This window comes from Mauremys mutica, chromosome 1 (assembly GCF_020497125.1).
Source record: "Mauremys mutica isolate MM-2020 ecotype Southern chromosome 1, ASM2049712v1, whole genome shotgun sequence".
NCBI classification, from domain to species: Eukaryota; Metazoa; Chordata; order Testudines; family Geoemydidae; genus Mauremys; species Mauremys mutica.
The window spans coordinates 135,836,829-135,852,408 of NC_059072.1; the positions used below are offsets into that span (position 1 = coordinate 135,836,829).

The 15,580-nt window shown below is 43.8% G+C and overlaps 1 protein-coding gene across 1 annotated transcript in view; it reads left to right on the forward strand.

Annotated features, from left to right (window-relative positions):
• The window catches only part of CRACR2A (calcium release activated channel regulator 2A), a 103,593-nt gene that overhangs the window by 75,501 nt on the left and 12,512 nt on the right, over nt 1-15,580 (forward strand). The window contains exons 10-15 of the mRNA XM_044983316.1: nt 1,158-1,229; nt 2,970-3,015; nt 3,950-4,041; nt 5,735-6,065; nt 13,375-13,507; nt 14,894-14,975. Of these exons, the coding sequence (XP_044839251.1) occupies nt 1,158-1,229; nt 2,970-3,015; nt 3,950-4,041; nt 5,735-6,065; nt 13,375-13,507; nt 14,894-14,975 (756 nt within the window). The remainder of the gene's footprint in view (nt 1-1,157; nt 1,230-2,969; nt 3,016-3,949; nt 4,042-5,734; nt 6,066-13,374; nt 13,508-14,893; nt 14,976-15,580) is intronic.

The following is a 15,580-nucleotide window of genomic DNA, read 5'->3' on the forward strand; positions in this document are numbered from 1 at the left end:
ACCCAGAGCCAAGCCCATTTCAAACACATGACTTTTGTCAGCTGAGGGCCTAGCTCTGAGTTTTGCATGCTGCCTCGTTTGTACATTTGTATGTTTCATTTATAGTTTTGAAGTGAACAATGGCAGTATTTCTTCCCTTGCTCCCTCCCTCTCCCCCCCCCCCCGTACCCCAGACCATTTCCTCCCTGAAGGGCCTCACTTGTGAGCTACAGAGCAAAGGCAGTGTTGCAATCAGTTGCAGGCTGATTCCAAAGGAAGTGAGGAAACCAGCAGGAAATTGGTCGGTGGTATCTCAGCTGCTCTCCATTCTTGTGGTCAAACTACTGAACGATGATGATCATTTTACATTTGTAAAGTACTTTTTATTCCAAAATACTTGATGGAATTAGCAGTCGATCATGCCCAGCTCTCCCTGCAATGGTGTGGCTCAGCACTGCCTCCAGGGCAGGCCAGAGACTATAAGGCACAACTGAGCTGTTAAAAACTGATCTACTGTTCAGACCACCCACAGGTAGCACTTCACACACCATTAAAAAGCAGAGAACAACATGGACCAAGCCCTCAACTGGTGTAAATCCATGTAGCCCCATTGAAATCAGTGGGGTTATACTGATTTACATCATCTGAGGATATGACTCCATGTGTTTAATGCTGCACAACAGTTTAGGTCAAGAAATGGAGAGGAATAATATATCCAATAAGGGAAAACTGGGTTAGCCAAATGTCATTACCTGTATTGAAACTTGGCCAGCATAGGAAGGCTAACCCCTCTAGCCTTGTGAAAAGCTTCATGGGATCTTTAATGATCACAAGCAATTAGGGCCTTAATTTTAAGTCTTATCTGAAAGACGCTAGCTCCAGCATCACTGTGTAGTCAATTGACTGGATGAAAATCTTAAAAAGGCAAATCTCCTTCTAACTCCTTGGTTGTTAGTTACTACTGGTAGAATCCAACCTAACAAAAAAAAAAGTTAGACTAACCTGATCATGCAGTCCTTACTGTGGCTGAGCTCCGTTGACATTAGTGACAGTTTAGCCGGAGTAAGGACTTCAAAACTGAGCGTAAAGTGGCATTCTCTAAGGGTTGTAGGAAGCAGCCTATAACTACTATGTTAAAATGTCCATGACAGATATTTCTTTGTTTCCCTCTGTTATAGGGAGGTATACAGGGTGACAGAAACTTTACAGCGAGAGAAGTCAGGACTCCTTAAGCAGCTGGATTTCTTAAGGTAACACACACAATCATTTGCAGGATTTCTTGCATTATCATTATAAAACTGTCTTTATTTTAAAGCTCGTAAACTCTGACCCCAAACCAACAGAAATGCCATTTTGGGATTAATCCCAGCATATAGAAATTCCTCAGTGTCCTAGAGAGAGTGGAATATCCTTACAGCATCTGTCCTGTCAGAGCTCCCTGCCCCCCACTGTAGGGGGCCTGTCAAGGAAAGACAGGGGTTTTGTCAGGACATGCTGCACTGTGGCTATTCTGTGCTGTGGAATAATATCTAGGAGGCTGTTTCAGCCAAGGGCAGGTCAAAACAGCTGTGAGGCTGCCCTGACTTTGTAGTGGGCCAGGCCTTGGATACATGAGATTCAAAGGCAGCTTAAAGCTCCTTTTGCCTTTCATTGCTGCACCAAGTGTAGTTCATTCAGAATAGAGACTGTTAGTTTAAATATATATATAATATATATGGCTGATTTTCTGCCTAACATTTTTATATTAGTATAATGCCAGCATTTGAAGCTAGTTTGGAGCACTGTTTAATGTCCTTTGTAATGTGAAATAGTATCTAATATAAATATTATCACCTCGTTTTTGTTACTAGATTATTCAATTTATATGAGCTAATTATATGTGCATTTGAGCAACAGTCTTTCATCCAATGTGCATTTAAAAATATTTCAGATGGACTCATGTACAATTACATCAGAAGCTCCCAAATTGTAGCCTGAGACCCGCTGTTGGTTTGCAGTGCATTTGCCAATGTACAGCAGCACTCTGTCCCCCTCCATTGGTGACTGGGTCACAGATAGAGGTTGATGAGCCTGCTGGAGCTTTGGCTAGCTGACCTGGGTCTTTCTGTGAGCCAAGGCAATAGTAGAGCCATTAACGTCTTTGTGTGACCCAGCCACCATGAGAAAGTGACAGAGTACCATCCAGAGTGGGTGTGGCTTAGATCTGCAGAGAGCTGGCTTATCACATGGAGTGCCTCTTCTCCATTATTTCCGGCAGCTAAATCGCATTAAGAGAAGCCGAACACATTTGTTATTTTCTTAAAGCTGCTCTTCTACATGAGCAATCATGGTAGTTGTCACAGGGATGTTACATGGTCGCGACAGGTCTATCCAGCTGTGGCTGGGAAGGTGTGCCTCAAACAAGCTCTCTATTAAGATCTGAACTATGGAAAAGTTTGAAACCCCTTGATTCAGAGTAAATGAAGAAATATTGTTCATGGTTTTTTTTTTCCACGTTAGAAGCTTTTGCTTTGACATTTGTAGATTGAGAACCAGATGGTCTAAATTAGTGTAATCCCCACTGAATTACACCAGCTGGGGATCTGGCCTTATGATAATATAGATGAGTTAAAGTCAAAGATGAAAACAGCAGAATAAAGATAATGCACTTCAAGAAGGCAGATTTGATCAGACGCAGAGACTTGGTAGGTAAGAGCTAGTGGGAAGCAAGTCTAAGGGAAAAAAGAATTCAGGAGAGGGGAGGTTGTGGAATCTCCAGCATTAGAGGTTTTTAAGAACAGGTTAGACAAACAGGGATGGTCTAGACAACACTTAATCCTGCCTGAGTGCAGAGGACCAGACTAGTTGACTTATCATTTCTATGATTCTTTGGAGAAATATCAATGTAAAAATATATTAAAGACATTAAAGTAAAGATCCAAAGATCTGGGTTTGATGCTAAATTTCTACCATAGTTTGCTGGTTCTTTTACTTGTTTCCTTTCCTTACAGAGAAAGGAACAAACATCTCAGAGACGAACGAGACATATTTTTACAGGTACACAAATACCATTTTATAACTCAATAGTTATCAAATAGAGATCAGAATGGTCTAAAATATGGGGACCAGAATGTCGTAGGGGGGGGAAGAGATTCTTGTGTCATTCCTCTTCCCTCCCGCACTCGCCACCTTCCCAGTTAAAAAGCAAGATTTATAGCAACAAAAGGTATTTATTAAATAAAACTAAAAGCCACTGGAAGCCAAATATTTAGGTTACTAAAACTCAAGCTATTTTAGGGGAAGGGAATGAATACTAATGAACCTAGTTTATAAAAAGCTAAGGAGACAATCAAGAGGGAATGAGATAATCTTCAAATGGAACAATTAAAATTCAAGTGTTTATCTATCCAATCAATAGTAATCTCTTTAAACATTTATACATCAGTGCAGTATCTGAGTACTGAACAAAGATAATTGCATTCTAAGAGTCCTATCCTCCTGCCAATGGATACAAGTCAATCCCATTGACTTTGTATCCTGCAGCAGGAGACTAGGTCCCCAGGACCTGAGAGATATCATGGCTTCCTTTTCTCTACTAAAGGTAATTCAGAATTATGATGTCTAATCATTTGCAGAGGTGGTCTGTGTTTCCTTTCTCTACAAGAAGGAGTGACGCTGGGTCAGATTGTCAGCTGGTATAATCAGCATAGCTCTGTTGGTTTCATTTATTTCAGTGGCACTCTGCTGATTTACACTGGCTTATGGTCTGGCCCACTGGGTCTATAAGGAAGATTAATTATTGTAGAATCTGGATTTTCCATGTTTTTATTTATCACTCAAAATTTTGAAACATTTGCCTCTCTGCTAATCCATCAATTACTTTCTGTCGCTCCCATCACTGTATTATCTAAACACTAGCAACAAATAGACTTTTATTAACCATAACGAACAGTAAGAGTAAATTAATAAAATAAATAATATATTTCTCCAGAAAAGTAAAACAAATGCTCCAAAAGCCAGCTGGAAACAAAGATCAGGATCTATCATTGGCAAATATGTAGAAGGAAAGGCATCACTTAAGAGGTAAGGACTTAATTTTGCTATTTGGCATATGTTTGACAGTTATAGAGAAAGTGCACAAAAGATGTGCTTATGGGATGCTTAGAATGCTTATTTCACCATGACTGTTCTTGAAACCACTACAGCTTGGAATTGTAAGTGTAATATTGATATTGCATCGATCTCTAAGGTGCCGATTAGTATGTTGTCTGAGTATCTGTGATGGGGGCAGATAAGTCCCACACTGGCAACACGCAGCTTAATGAGGCAGATAGACTACACGCTGGCTACAAAAGGGTTAAGGAGAGCCTGTGATCCAGCTGACCCTACCCTTCTATGCCTGTGGCCAATGTCAGGTGTGGAGAGGGGAGTTAAAAGGAGGACATCTAGTCCAGTTGAGGGCTGACCAGGAAGGAGAACAGAGCTCTGCAACTTCTCTCAACAAGGCAAGTCTGGCTGTAGTCAAGAGCATAAGGCAGCTTGCTAAGTGGATAAACCATGTGGGGGATAGGATGAGTAGGCCCAGGAAGATGGACATGAAGGGACTAGGGACATGCAACGACAAGCCTGGAGCAGAAGGGTAGCGTCCCTGCCAACAAATCTTCAGATGCACCTGATTTTTAGTTCACTGTTTTTTGTCACTTTTTGTTTTGTCATCTAACACACTGGAAGTGCTAGGACTCCAGTGTGCCTTAGCTGGGGTGGTGAAGGCACCATGGCACCAGATCTGAGAGGGGTGACACAATCATCAGGGACCTGCGGTAGCAGAGTCATCCCCTGACAGGCCGCCTAGACAACCCAGTTACAGAGCTCTTTTTAAAAAATTAGAAATCTAGGGTCAGATCTTCAGCTACAGCTAATACACTGACCATGCTGCTTGGGCATGGGTCGATTGTGGGAAAAGCAGAAGCCAGTCCAGTACCTGGTGTTACTTGGATCAGCATTAATGTGGCATGATATTTTCAGGAAATTCTGCTGGAGGAGTGCACCTCCACAGCGCCCCTTACTGCAGATAGTAGCCGACTACCTGGGATGCATAAGAACATGGGATAGATAGAAGACATAAAACCATGCAGAATTTAAATCTGAATTATGTGAACATAAATACGAAATAAATGGGAACATGATTAAGGCCTCCATGTCATATTAACAAGCTTCTTTTGGGCAAAGAAAAAACCTGGGAAGAGCAGTAGAATGTCACCTTGGGGATAGGGACCACAGCAAGAGTCTGAAAGAATACGGATATGCAGCTAGTATAAACGGGCATAGCTCCTTAGGTTTCAGTGCTGATTTATAGCAGTTGAGGATCTGGCCTGTACTGTTCAAGCCAGAATTAGGTCGCAGATAGAAAATTTTTTGTTCATTCTACTCTCACCATTTTAGGATGAGCCTAAATCCATTGTTATTCATCTCTGAATTTTCAGTCAAAATATTAATATTTGTTATATTACCTTCTGTATGGGTTACATATGTATTATACTAATTTTATACAAACACTCTTATATAATAGATGTTTAACTTACTTTTCAAAAGTCAATTGATTGTACAGTCTAACTCTGCTCTACATAATAGATAGTGTAATGGACCTGATTGTGCATCCTGTTACATTAATTTAAGTCAGGAGTAACTCCACTGGATGGAATTACACCAATGTAAATGAGATAAGAATTAGGCCTACTGTTATTTTGTAACCTACTTATATCTGATCTTTATCTAGCCAATCCTCCGAAGAAGATGACGTTTTCAATAACTTAACGAGGAGGAGGAATTCTGTTGGTTTGAATGGATATCTTTCTTCAGAATCTGACCATGGTACTAATGGGGGCATGACTCAAACAAAACAACTGCAGAGAATAATCTCCATTGAAGAAGATCCCTTACCCCAGCTTCTTGAGATGCCAGCTGAGAAGCAGTACAGCAAGTGGACAGAAGAAAATGGCAACGTCTCCCCGGAAAAGGAAATGGATGAGAAGCAAATTGTGACATCTTTAGACCACACACCATTGTCTCTCAGGGAGCAGCCAGTAGGGAAAGAAACACAATCAAATGTAAGGGGACAACTTACCTTAAATAGAGGTGGAGGGTATCATGTAATAAATTACTGTCCAAGCCAAAATCATTTGGCTTCCCTTTTGTAGACACAAGTTCCACCCATACAATTTAGATGCACATTTTGATACCTCTAATTGATTTTGTTCATGCAAATCTGATTACTTAGCCCTCTGGCTACTTGACTGCATAAGGTACCTAAATGCAGATTTGTGCCTAAAATTCATTTTGAAGGTGTAAAACAGGGAAGCCAGGCATCAGCTGAAAATATACCCAAGAATTACGATAGCGAGGAACTGAACAATTGTGTGAATTAAATTATACGTTTTGTATAATTGCATGAGGCCATTTCTTACATCTTTATGAGATCACAATCAGGTCAGCACCAAATCAAGGTACTAGAGTTGATTATGGAAAAATCTCACTGGACATGTTCAAAGTGGAGACGAGACAGCCAAATATAAGGGACTGTTTAGGAACATTGAAATCAGACCTAATAATGATACTGGGAAATGGGACTAGAGGATCCACTAACGGGTAGAGATGGATAAAAAAGAGGAAGCTTTTTGTGACCATGTACCTGGAAAATTTGTCCTTTTTTGGTCAACATTTTAAATTTTGATTAAATTTGGAACAAGTTTTTATAGCTGATGGGGATTTTTTTTTTTTGTGTGCAAAACTTTATGCGAAAAAATGTCCCCTGCTTTTTTGGGACAAAATGCGAACAATTTTTTTCACTGAAAAATCAAAATTCAGAAAATTTCTTCTAGCTCTACTCTCACATTAATGTTCCTATCAGAAAACTGAATTGTGTGCGCAGTCCAGACTTTATAAAATAATATCCAGGAAAGGGCAACTCTGCAGTCAAAAACCTTATTCCCATTCTTACTCCCTTTAGCTTACTAGATAATTTTAGTATAGCTAGTAAGTGTCATCCATTGCTTGATTCCTGAAGTATATATTAAAAAGATTAAGGTATGGAAAAATAGGTATACTCAGTCTTAATTACATAGCTTGCTCTTCTAAAAGAAACAGGTACTATGCACATCTTTAAAACGATCATAAAATGATGCCATGATTACATAATAACTGTTATAATTGGTGCACTTTGTTACAAAGTATAATCTAGATAGAGAAATACCTTTCCATTAAAAAAAAGGAAAGCTGATCAAAACTATTTAGATCATTAATGTGATATAGTCACAAGGTACTTTGTACTGTTCTCAAAAGAGAAGAATCCTAATTACTGGGTATTACTTAGTCTGGACAGCTGGACCTTTTCTCCACTTATGATCAAGTGGACCCTTCTCAGAAGAAAGTTACTGAACTCACTAGCTACTTAATTAACAGTAAAATATCCTAGGACTAGTTAGCTGTCATAAAGTGCATACACCTCTACCCCGATATAACGCAGTCGTGGGGAGCCAAAAATCCCTACCGCGTTATAGGTGAAACGCCGTTATATCGGGGTAGCGGTAGCAGGGCTGCAGCGGTGATTTAAAGAGCCCAGGGCTCCAGCCACAGGGAGCCCCAGACCCTTTAAATCGCCAGTGGAGCCCCGCTGCAGCAGTGGCAGGGCTCCAGCAGTGATTTAAAGGGTCCGGGGCTCCCCGCAGCAGCCGGAACCCGGACCCTTTAAAGCGCCACCAGAGCCCCACTGCTACCACACTATATGCGAACCCATGTTATATCGGGTCACGTTATAGCGGGGTAGAGACGTTATAAAGACTTAAATCAGAGAATTAGCTTATTAGTGACATTAAATGACAATTGGAAAATCTATTAGCTGGTTTCTTAAACAAATTGATACTAGGAAATTAAAATATTGAGATTGCTCAGGATTTCTCTTAAGTCCTTTTTATTTTAGAAGAGAGAGGCAGTAATTTTACTCAAGAAGTAGCACAGTCTAGCAGCTCAGCCATATGGGTAGGACTCAGAGGGTCGTGGTTCTATTTCCAGCTGTGTGACTGACCTGCTGGGTGATTCTAGGGCAGTGATTCCCAACTATTTACCATTGTGGCCCACAATGTGTTATGTGGGCCGCATCTAACTACCTGTATGGCCCTGAGGATGGGCTGTAGCTGTGTGCTGATTGGGCTGCCAGTGGCCCACAGGCCACGGAATGAGAACCACTGCTCTAGGGCAAGTCACTTCCCCTCTTTGTGATTCTGTTTTCCCTCCCGCGGCTTTGTCGGTCCTGTCTATTTAGAGCGTAAGATCTTTGGGGCAGGCACTGCCTCATGCTGAGTGTTTGTTCTGTGCCTAGCCCAATGGGACCCCAACCTCAGCTGGGGGTTCTAGGATCTAGAATGAATATCTGTGCCACAATTTTTTACCCTCACATGGGTACATTGGCATCCACTAATATCAATAACAGCTATTGATGTGCACCCCGGAGATGAATTTTGCTCCACTGGTGCTTTTTATATACTAGCCCAGCTCACTTCCAGTAAAGGACTGTCCCATTATAGCCCTACAACCCCATTACTGGAGGTCACGCAGAGTCTCCTCCCCTCAGCAGGCTCCCTGGGAAGCATGGTTCAGGGCAGGGCGCATGCCCTCTGCTATATCTCATAAGAGGCTGCAACACGTGTTTTGCTGTATAGTCAAACAAGCCCACTGACAAGTTTGGAGTGTGGGGGCCCAGGAAACTGTCTTCTTCCAGCTCCCTCTGAGGTGATTCCCACCCCAAGCAGGGTGCTAGCAGTGAGCAGTCCCTGTACTGAGTGGAGCCTAGAGGTTACGAGTGTGACCAGTGCCGGCCTGTGAAGCACAAGGTGTGTGTGGGGAGGGAGAGGGGAGGGGGTTAGATGATCTTAGTGCTTCCCCTGTCCCTTTGCACACCCACTCAGAGCAGCCACAATCTGTCCCTGAAGTTTGTTTTTCTAGTTTAGCTTTACATTTCCCAAGCAATGGAACTTACCATTCTTCCCTGGGGAGATCTCTCCATAGCCTCAGAGATGGCACAGTCAAAGCATTTAAACTGCAGCGGCCAGCCACTCTGAGCTCATGCTATCCACTGCTAGGACTCTACCTCCTTTTCCCTTCTGGCTTTTCCCACTGGCAGCAGGGCTGGGGGCATTGCTGTTCCATCAGTGAGGGCCCCTTCAGCCTGCTGTCTGTGCATACAGATGCCCTCTGGAATTGCTCCTGCCAGGGCCGGCTCTAGGCACCAGCGGGCCAAGCACCCGCTTGGGGCGGCATCCTGGGGAGGGCGGCAGAGGGCCCCGGTGGACCTCCCGCAGGCATGCCTGCGGGAGGTCCACCGGAGCCGCTGACCCGCAACCGCCAGAGCGCCGCCCCGCCCCAGCAAATCCTAGCCGCGGCTGGGAGTTAAAAGGCTCTGGGCTGGCCGCCGAGGCGGGCAGCCCGGAGCCCTCTGATTCCCGGCCGCGGCTGGGAGTTAAAAGGTTCTGGGCTCCCCGCCGCCGCAGGCAGCCCGGAGCCTTCTGATTCCCGGCTGCGGCTGGGATTTAAAAGGCTCTGGGCTCCCCGCCGCGGCGGGCAGCCCGGAGCCCTCTGATTCCCGGCCGCGGCTGGGATTTAAAAGGCTCTGGGCTCCCTGCCGAGGCGGGCAGCCCGGAGCCCTCCGATTCCCAGCCGCAGCTGGGAGTTAAAAGGCTCTGGGCTGCCCGCCGAGGCGGGCAGCCCGGAGCCCTCTGATTCCCAGCCGCGGCTGGGATTTAAAAGGCTCTGGGCTCCCCGCCGCGGCGGGCAGCCCGGAGCCCTCTGATTCCCGGCCGCGGCTGGGATTTAAAAGGCTCTGGGCTCCCCGCAGGGGGAGCCCAGAGCCCTTTAGACACGCCTGCCGCCCTAAGGGCGCACGGACTGCCCCCCCCCAGCCCAGGGCGGCAATTCAGTGCGCTGCTTGGGGCGGCAAAAACTCTAGAGCCGGCCCTGGCTCCTGCCACTGCATTGTAAGTTGCAAGGAGTCCCCTGGGGGATGCGCCCTGAAGAGTGGTTGTCCCCCTCCTTCTCCAGTCGATTTCATCCCATATTATGCTATACAGTGAATCTTCGGTGTAAATGCCATGCACGGTCTAGAGGTGACTATGTTATGGGGGCAGAATTATACCATGTAGTCATATAGCCCTCCCCTAAGGCCACCCCTGCCCTGTTCAACAGTGAAACCCTTCTGTTCTCCACTCTGCCTTGGGGAGGGGAGCATCGAGACCTAGGTGTTTTTAATTCCCTAGCGTTTGCTCTCCTGAAGTCTAACTCCCTTATGGCGATACGTTCTGTGGTCCCAGCCCTTTCCACATTGAGTACAAGGAGCTCCAGGTCGCTGGTAGTAAGTTTCCCTAGTCACCTGACATTCTAAATCAATGCTGAGAGCCCCTTATCAGAAGGGCGGTAGAGCTTGTGTAAATCAGTTCTCTTCTGGAAATGAATGAGTCTTTTTTCATTCCCAGGTTATCATGTCCCGAGCACAGATGGAAAGTTTCTCGGAGAGGGCACTGATGCAGTGCAACGTGCCAGCAACCTCCGCGTTGCTGAAGGGCCCATAGCTGGTCAGCCCATCTTCAAAGCGGGTGGCACTGGCTGGGATGTTGTAACTAAGGTGCCCAAGGACGTGCTGAGGCAACCTTTTGTGGGGACCCAGTTAGAGATTAAAACTATGCTCCCAATCCAAAGCCCATCGTCTGCACTCCTTCTGGTGAATCATCTAAGGAGCTGCAAGCCAGGCAGGCACAGTTAGGGACAATTCTTCCCTCTCTGCTCCAACAAGATGGAATCAGGTCCATTGAGTATATGCCTTCTGCCCCACACATTTCTATTAAATCTGCCCAAAACTGACACACGTGACTTTGGTTGTGTGCTGTGTGTAGGAAGGTCATTAATAGCACATGACATCAAGATAAAAATCTGAGACCATATTGTAGACCTAAGAGAAATTTATATTCCAATAGCATATGGCAAAGTACCTTTCCAATTCAAGATCTAATAATCTGGGGAGAGTTTGTAACTTGTTTCTGCAGATCATAGGTTTCCAAGCAGTGGCTGATTCCCACGTTGGGATGGGGGGAAGATATTTTGCCCACAGGACAGGTTGGTCAGTCCTTTCAGGGCATAGAGTTAGACTTCGGGTGCATCCAGCAGGGAGTCATCTGAAGCCAAGAGCTCAACAAAAAATAGCTTGAGGCATTAGCAGCTGCATCTCCTTTGCAGCTTGCATGGCTGGAATCACTAGCAATAGCTGTTGGATGACTTAGTCCTGTCATAAGTATTCAGCCGGGGATGAAGAGGCCCATCTTTATGCTCGGTTTAGACGTGGCATTGGAGCCATATGTTTGATTGCAAAGGTAGGTTTCCCTCATGAGTGGGCCGGATGCATCTCATAGGGAAATGGCTGACTGGGCAATCAGTGGGTTGAGCCAAGACCCAGTGGTGCTCTCAGGCTGTTAACCCTGCCAGTTTGTGTGTGTCCACTGAGGACAAGATTTTTGATGCTGGCTAACTGCTAACTGAGCTATTGTTATGACCTAATAGAGTTGCAGTTCAGGGCCTTCCAGTCCAAGCTGGGGTGGGCGGCTGTCTGTGTGAGAATGTTATTTCCCAGCACTCAGATTACACACACACACACCATGATGCTTGCTATTGGAAATAGGATAGAGGCTCAGGGTGATTTTCAGCAGATTTGAGAAATTGCCTTACATATATAGAAGCGTGCATATTGCTAAAAGCCTAAAGGTGCAATGCAGTTTGAGTTTTTAATCTGAAAGGATAAGGGAGCGATGTGATAAGAGATCTCAGTACAGTTATAACAATGGCTGTTACTCTAACACATTGCTCCAAATGTTGACCCTGGTGGATGGATTTCTTACAGTTAAGGGACACAGTGGAGGGCTTTTTCTCTAGTACAAATACAACTATTTTTTCCTAGGATAATTCAGTATTTTCTTCATAGCAGTACAGAATATTGGGTGGGCTGGATTTCTCCCTTGCATTGAAGGGAACACCAGGCAGGCTACCTGCTGGAAGATCTGGGCCAGCCCCCAGCACCCTTGTGCATATGTTGGAGTGCTCACTTTGCATTATAGGGGGATTCACCCTGCCACTTTTTCTACAGAATTAGTATTGTGCTTCCCATCTTGCCTTCCCCCTTCAGCCTCTCTATCCTAGAGCAGCAGGATGGTTCTGGCCCCCCATTGCAAACTCACTGGTGCTGCTCCATTTTTCCCTAAACCACTGCAGCTGAAAATACAAGGGAAGGGCTTTTGGAATAATGAGGTACACCTCTACCCCGATATAACGCTGTCCTCGGGAGCCAAAAAATGTTACTGCGTTATAACGCAGTTTCACCTATATCGAACTTGCTTTGATCCAGTGGAGTGCGCAGCCCCGCCCCCCGGAGCGCTGCTTTACCGTGTTATATCTGAATTCGTGTTATATCGGGTTGTGTTATATCGGGGTAGAGGTGTACCTAAAATAGAGCAGAAATAGTCTTCTCCAGCATCCCCACTCAGTTTAATCTACAAAACATGGACAATTCCCTCATACTTGAGAAGCTAAAGGTTATCACCTTCACCTTGCCAAAGATTAACTGGGCCTGATTCTCCTCTCATACCAATTGTACACTGGTGTAAATCAGGAAGCTCCTGGATCTACACCAATAGCAACTGAGAGCACAATCAGGTAATAGAAAGTATAAAACAGCTTATAAATTTGCTTGTGTTCTCGAGGTAAAGACACAGTCTGTGATATGCATAAAGTTTAGTGTGGGGAGGCTCTGGACAGAGCTGTGCAGAGCTTGTTGGATTGGACTTGCAGAGGTAAATTCAAACCTTTTTGTTTCAGCTCACATGGGGCTTGCACCCCAAAATTTGGCTGGGAATCAGATTTGCTAAGGCCATGGGGTTACAAAATCAGCAGGAGAGCTGTATTTTTTTCTGTTTTGGACTAAAAAGAAAATGACATTGACTCAAAAAATTGAGCTCAAAGATGCTAGAAATTCTTTGGGGAAAAAATACAACTTTGATAAAAATTCAATATTTCACCCTTTCTGTTATGTGACAAAAAGGCTCACAATTCACAGCTAAGACCTCTACAGAGTCTTCCACTAAAACCAAAGGAGGCCAGACTGGACATTCCTAATATCATTGAGGTAAAAAACAAACAAAACTCTTTAAAAAAAAATCAACCAGACAAAAAACTCTTAAGGTTATTTCATAAGTCACCAAGAAGGAAGGATACAGCCTCAATTTTTTCCTCTTTGCAGGTCATCTTTAAGTCTTTACAAATTGGAAAGGGCAACAGAGTTCAGAGTTAGAGTTTAAATTGTCAACTAACTTTTGTGCTTGTTTGAAGGAGGAGAGAATATACTCTGCCCCTGATCGCTTATTCAAGATTGTTTTTGTGGGCAATTCAAGTGTGGGAAAGACTTCATTTTTGAGGCGATTCTGTGAAGGCCATTTTTCCCCAGACACATCTGCTACCGTAGGTAAGTTTAAGAAACATTAAGATGATGATTACAGTAGTACCTAGAGGTTCCAACCAAGACTGTGGCCCTGTTGTGCTAGGTACTGTACAAATACATAGTGAGAGAAAGTCCTTGTCCCAAAGAGGAGAAGCAAAGGGACAGAAGTGATGTGTTCCCTGAGGTCACAGAGCAGATTAGTGGCAGAACTGAAATTAGAACCCAGTGATGAAATCCTTGGCTCATTGAAGTCATTGGCAAAACTCCCATTGATTTCAGTGGAGCCAGGATTTTTCCTCAGGTCTCCTAGCTTCTCATCTAGTAACCGAGGCACTAGATCACAATGCATCACAAAAGATTAATAAGATTTGGCAAACGTCAAATGCCCTTGTGACCATCACTGAAATCATAATTGCCTAATTTTCCAGGGAAAAAAGCTTTGTACGGCACAAAAGAGAAAAATGTTAGCAATAAATTTACAAAGCTGGGTGCTTAACTGGTGCCAAGATAGCTTATGCTCGTAACCGTTGCACTTACAAGTCAGACCTTCAGACTATATGCATAATTTCCTGGGGCTTCCAGAAGGAAGGCACCGATGTTGGGAGCTGCAGCTTAGATGGCAAGTTTTTAAATGTAACCTCTAACGCGCAACAGTAACTCATTATCTGTGTGTGTCACACCAGGAAGTGGGTTATTTGGCTGGCCTGCAAATACAGATAAGCCAAAAGTAACATTATAAAAATAAGAACTGCTGATAAGACTGATAGAGCAGACCGTGCAGAACAGCTGGTCATTCAAAACCTTGACAAACCCAGATGCAACTCAAACCCACTTCCATGAAACTAGAAGGCATTAGGACCAGATCCATTAAACTCAGTAGCAACACTCCCATTTACATCAGTCTAGCAGGAGCAAATCTTAGAAGCATGTTGCAGAAGAGGGCAGTTTAACTTAATGGTTAGAGCAAGTATCATTATAAATATCCAAGAAGTGTATAAACCAAAGCTAGAGAGCACTTATTTAAGAATACTAGGCAACATTTTCAAAAGTGCCTATATGGCTTAGCAGCCTAAGTCACCTTGACTGTCAATGGGACTTAGGATCCTAAATCACTTGGGCTCTTTTGAAAATTTTACTCATCCTGACTTTTTGTGAATTAAATTAATTTGTTAACACATTTACATTTAATATGTTTGTTATTGCTTTAAAACTATGGCAAATAAAAGCTTCTTCCTGTTCTTATTATCAGCCTGTTGTTAAGGGTCAGAATCTATTGCATGCCTTCTGAACCAATGAACACAGGTTAGAAATATTTGTGGCTTGTTTGAACATGACACTATTATCTTAAACTACCATGAACCTGATCAGACCATCAGAATGAACCTGAGACAACTTGTGCTGTGTTTATAGGTATAGATTACAGTGTGAAAACAGTGACAGTGGATAACAGCCAGGTAGCCCTGCAACTCTGGGACACTGCTGGGCAGGAACGGTGAGAAAATGTCTTAACTTTCTACTCTCCTACTCTGTGCATTTAGAAAAGAGCAGCCTTGGGCTCAATCCTGCTCCCCAGAAGTGGGGAGAAATGGGCGTATTCTCATTTAGTTCAGTGAAAGTGAGAGCAGGCCTTTGATCCTTTCCCAGAAGGATCAATATTGGCTAACAGGGTGTGGGGTGTTTCAGGCAAACCCTGCCAGCCTGTTGTAGAGACTCTTAAAGAAATAGTCCCATTAGCTACTATTAAGGACTGGAGCTGGTTGAAAATGTTCTGTCAGAAAGGCTTTTTCAACAGAAAATTACTTTTTAACAAAATGGAAATATTCACACACAAAATACCTGTTTCCATTTAAGTGTTTCATGTTTTCATTGAAAGACAAAAAAAAATGAAAAACATTAACTTTGTCTGGAAAAAAATATCGCAGTTTTCAGTTGCTGAAAATTGAAAAGTTTATTTTTTTTTTCAATTGAAGCCTGAATAATTTTTCACATAGAGGAGTGAGGAATTCCTGAAATGACACACAAGGTGAGGTTTGGAGGACGCGAGGCAGGGGTCAGAGCATACGTGCGACCATCAGTAGTACAAGAACAGAAAGACAA